This window comes from Trachemys scripta, chromosome 14, assembly GCF_013100865.1.
Source record: "Trachemys scripta elegans isolate TJP31775 chromosome 14, CAS_Tse_1.0, whole genome shotgun sequence".
Classification (NCBI taxonomy): domain Eukaryota; kingdom Metazoa; phylum Chordata; order Testudines; family Emydidae; genus Trachemys; species Trachemys scripta.
The window spans coordinates 41,728,315-41,733,031 of NC_048311.1; the positions used below are offsets into that span (position 1 = coordinate 41,728,315).

Below are 4,717 nucleotides of genomic sequence, written 5' to 3' on the forward strand. Positions count from 1 at the left end.
GGCTTTGCTGGGACTCTCGTGCTCCCCTGCAGGGTTCCCAGCTGGTCTAACTCCCTGCTCACTGATTCCTCTCTGGTGTTGTCCTTTCCTCCAGGCCAGATTGTGGTCACATCCCCAGGAGCTCACAACAGAAAACCCTACTGAGGGAAAGCATTAGGGTAAGATCAGGTGTTCCGTGACAGCTCCTGGGACGGTTCTACACTCTCTGCTTCAGGGATCCAGCCAATCTACAGCTATTTAGGGATGGGACGGGACTAGAACAAGGCAAATAATGGAGTTTTTGATTAACTGGCAATTTTGAAAAGTTTGGTGGGAAAAAGAGAGTTTCTGGTCAGTGCAAAAATGAAAGTTTTTAAAATTGTAAAGTTGGACAAAAACTCCATTATTTGCCTTGTTCTAGTCCCGTCCCATCCCTAAATAGCTGTAGATTGGCTGGATCCCTGAAGCAGAGAGTGTAGAACCGTCCCAGGAGCTGTCACGGAACACCTGATCTTACCCTAATGCTTTCCCTCAGTAGGGTTTTCTGTTGTGAGCTCCTGGGGATGTGACCACAATCTGGCCTGGAGGAAAGGACAACACCAGAGAGGAATCAGTGAGCAGGGAGTTAGACCAGCTGGGAACCCTGCAGGGGAGCACGAGAGTCCCAGCAAAGCCGCCCAGAGCCCCTCTAGCAGGTAACTAGACTTTGGTGACATTTTTTGAGTGGAATGTTTTTTCAGCAAAAACTGCAGATTCAGTGAGGCCAAAAATGCTTCCCGAATTCATGTCTGATTCACCAAATTGTTGGTCGCGGGGGGGGGAGAATAAACAACAAAAATTCCCCAAAGGTCCAAAGTTTCCTTATGACATTTTCTATATGAATTGCCGGCTGAAATGACTTTCTGGTTAGGATCTGCCTTCGATTTTATTTTTAAAAGGCAAATGCATTTTTAAAAAAAAAATCTTTACATCGACTCAAAATGTTTTGGGTTGATGAAAGATTTCACTTGACCCAAAACAATTATTGTTTCAACTTTAAGATTCACCAACATTTTAAAAAAAAATCAGTTTGGGGTCAACCCCAAAATGATGTGTTTTTCCCCATTTTTTTTGGAACTGCCAGTCAACCGAAGCTGATTGTCACGGTAGGAATGTGGGGGGTGCTGGTTCCCGTGCTGTCACCCACACGAGCATTCCTCCCCCGTGGGGATCCATGTCTTACCAACCCGCACTGCCCCGGTCATTAACCCCTCCAGGCCTTTCCCTAGAGGCGTTGATGCCGAAGCAGGCCTGGGCCCCTCCACTAGAGAAAGGCTCGGGGTGTCTCCTTCTGAGCCCCAATTGCTGTCTTGGGGGCCTGCCTCTCAGCGCCATGGGGCCTGGGCATAAATGAGAATCAGTGTCAACAGCCTGGGTGTGGATTGTCATGCCTAGTGGTCAGAGCTGGAGTCAGGAACCCGGGGTCAAGCCCAGGGCCGGAGACAGAGACAAAAACCAGGCAAGGAGCAGGACAGGAAGAAGGCTGGGAGGCAAGGCTGGGGCAGGAGCACTCATAGTGGCGAGCATAAGCATTAAGCTGCCTCCCCCTCAGCCAGTCAGGCCGGCCAGCTACCGAGCAGCTCTGCTGGTGCTAAGATGTACTCGTGAGTCAGCCTGGACACAGCTGATTCCAGGCTCAGCTGCCGGCGCTTGGTTCTATATTAATAATAATGCCCAATGCTTTCCATCCATAGAGTTCATATCCCTCGACAATGGAGCTCAGTAGTGGAATCCACATTGCACAAGTGGGGAAACTGAGGCACAGAGCAGGATGGTCGCCCAGGAGGCCAGAGACGGGAATAGAAGCCAAGTGCCCTGAGTTCTGGTGCTCTATCCGCTAGGCCACGCTGCCTCTCACCAGAAACGGGGAGGCTTAGGGAGCATGCCCCTCCCCGCATGGAGCAACTCACCACTGGATTCTCTGTCCTCACAGGGAGCAGGGAAGAAGGGGGATCCCCGGAGCTGCCTGGGAGGAGCCAAAGGGAACAGTCCTGGTAGCGAAGCCAGGCTGCAGGCAGGCTCGTTCGAGGATTGGCTGCGCACATAACCCCAGGCTGCTGGAGCCCCCCACCGGCCACGCCCATGGGTGAGAAGTCCAATACGTGCCCGTACTGCGGGAAGGGCTTCCGGCGCAGCTCCCACCTGACCCGGCACCTGGGCACCCACTCAGGCGGAGAGCAGCGCCCCTATGCCTGCAGCCACCGCAGCAAGGGCCCGGCCCTGACTCCGCCGCCGACGGGCGAGCGCCCCTACGCCTGCACCCACTGCGGGAAAGCCTTTGGGCGCAGCGCCCACCTGGCCCGGCACCAGGAGACCCACTCCGGTGAACGCCCCTACAAGTGCACCTACTGCGGGAAAGCCTTCGGGCGCAATGCCCACCTGACCCGGCACCATGGCACCCACACCGGTGAGCGCCCCTACCAGTGCGGTATCTGTGGCAGGGCCTTCACCCGTGACGCCCACCTGACCCGGCACCAGCTCGTCCACACCGGCGAGAAGCCCTTCCAGTGCGGCGTCTGCGGCAAAGCCTTCACCCGCAGCGCCCACCTCGCCCGGCACCAGGGCACCCACACGGGCGAGAAGCCCTTCGAGTGTGGGGTCTGTGGCAAAGGCTTCACCCGCGATGCCCACCTGGCCCGGCACCGGGCCACTCACAGCGGCGAGCGCCCCTACAAGTGTGCCAACTGCGGGAAGGGCTTCGGAGCCACCTCCCACCTCCTCCGCCACCAGAGGACCCACCAGGAGTAGCTGCCCTGGCGTGGAGCGTGGGAACCAAGGGGCAGTGGTTCCCACGCCCCTGGCGCCCTCCTCCATCAAGGGAGGAGAGGGCATGGGAATCAGGGGGCACCAGTTCCCATGCTGCCACCCTCTGGGGCTTCCCTCCCACATGGGGAACTGAGGGGGTGCCAGCTGTCATGCCCACTCCTTTCCCATGGGAGGGTGTGGGACTCAGGGGGGTGCCAGCTCCTATGCCACATCTGCCCAGAGTGCACTATCCTCAGGGCAGGGTGTGGGAACCAAGGGGGCACCACTTCCCGTGCTGCCACCCACTGGGGTGCTCGTCCCCCGGAGGGAGAGTTGGTGCCCCTACTTACACACACTGACATGCTCCTACTCCCCTGGGCTGGGCGTGGGAATCGAGGAGGGGCAGCTGCAACGACCGTACAGGAGGATCTGGCCCAGAGTTGGGCTCCGGGCATCCTTGGGGCATGGATGTTAACGCGGGCTGCCTGGGGAGCACACGGAATCACCGGCCCCATGGCCGGTCTGCCCTGCGAAGGGACGACGATCCAGCCGTATCTAAAACCTCGTCCAGACAGGGAGATTGACTGAAACAGCAGCCCCAGGTGGACGCGCTTTTCCGAGGGAAAAAGAACTCTATCCCGGGACAATCACTCTGCCCCCAAAGCGACGCCCTTGCCCAGCCCTGGCGACAGGCCCAGATGCCTTCTGCTGTGCCAGGCTGGTCACAGGTGCTAGCCCCCTCAGCCCTTGCCAGGCTTGGCCTCATCCCTTCCCAGCAGGGCCCCAGGGCGCTGGCCCTCAAAGGGGCAGGCAGCCTGGTCCAGGGAGTCCAGAATAGCTCTGTTAGACGGCACTTGCCAGTGTGGAGTAGTTAGTCTGGACCAGCCAGGCCGGGCCACTTCCTTCAGTGTAGACATGGTGTGAGAGCGCACAGACAGCGTGCCAAGACAAGAGCAGCAGGGGGGTCTGTCCGTGGGTGGGTGTGTGAGAAACCTCCGTGTGTGTGTGTGTGTGTGTGTGTGAGAGAGAGAGAGAGAGAGAGAGAGAAACCCTGTGTGTGTGAGAAACCTCCTTGTGTGTTCCTGTGTGTGTGAGAAGCCTCCTCGTGTGTATGTGTGAGAAACCTCTCGCGTGTCAGAAACCTCGTGTGTCTGTGTGTGTGAGAAACCTCTGTTCGTGTCTTTGTGTGTGTGTGAATGTGAGAAAAACCTCTGTGTCCGTGTGTGTGTGTGTGAGAGAGAGATAGAGAGAGAGAGAAAGAAACCTCCTGTGTTCAGGTGTGTGTGAGAAACCTCTTCTCATATGTGTTTGTGAGAAACCTCCTTGCATATCCGTGTGGGTGTGAAACCTTGTATGTGTGTGAGAAACCTCCTTGTATGTCCGTGTGTATGTGAAACCTCGTGTGGATGTCCGTCCATCCATGTGTGTGAAATGTCATGTGTGAAACTTCCTCCCACATGTCCATGTGAGTGTGTGTGTGATAACCCTCCTTATGTGTGTCTATCCGTGTGTATGTGTGTAACTCTTTGCCAGAGGATGTTGTAAAGGCCAAGACTATAACAGGGTTAAAAACTAGATAAATTCATGGAGGATAGGTCCATCAATAGCTATTAGCCAGGATGGGCAGGGATGGTGTCCCTAGCCTCTCTCTGCCAGAAGCCAGGGATGAGCAACAGGGGATGGATCACTTGATGATTGACTGTTCTGTTCATTCCCTCTGGCGCACCCAGCACTGGCCACTCTCGGAAGACAGGATACTGGGCTAGATGGACCTTTGGTCTGACCCAGTCTTATGTGTGTGTAACACCTCCTTGTGTGTGTGTGAGAAACTTCCTACCGTGTGTGCAGGTGTTGGAGTGCGAGCCTCCATGTGTGTGCATGTGTATGTGAAGCCGCCTCGTGTGTGTGTGTGAAACTTCTTCCTATGTGCATGTGTCTGTATGAAACCTTGTGC

The 4,717-nt window shown here is 56.1% G+C and overlaps 1 protein-coding gene across 5 annotated transcripts in view; it reads left to right on the top strand.

Annotated features, from left to right (window-relative positions):
• LOC117887062 (zinc finger protein 391-like) overlaps window positions 1-4,344 on the top strand; it is a 21,860-nt gene extending 17,516 nt beyond the window's left edge. For 2 of the 5 annotated variants that reach the window (XM_034789299.1, XM_034789298.1), the window contains 2 exons: window positions 515-674; window positions 1,952-4,344. In XM_034789299.1, the coding sequence (XP_034645190.1) occupies window positions 2,101-2,766 (666 nt within the window). In that variant the 5' untranslated portion in view covers window positions 515-674; window positions 1,952-2,100 and the 3' untranslated portion in view covers window positions 2,767-4,344. The remainder of the gene's footprint in view (window positions 1-514; window positions 675-1,951) is intronic. The other 3 variants (XM_034789300.1, XM_034789297.1, XM_034789301.1) reach the window with 2 other exon arrangements.
• Window positions 4,345-4,717: the final 373 nt, after the last annotated feature.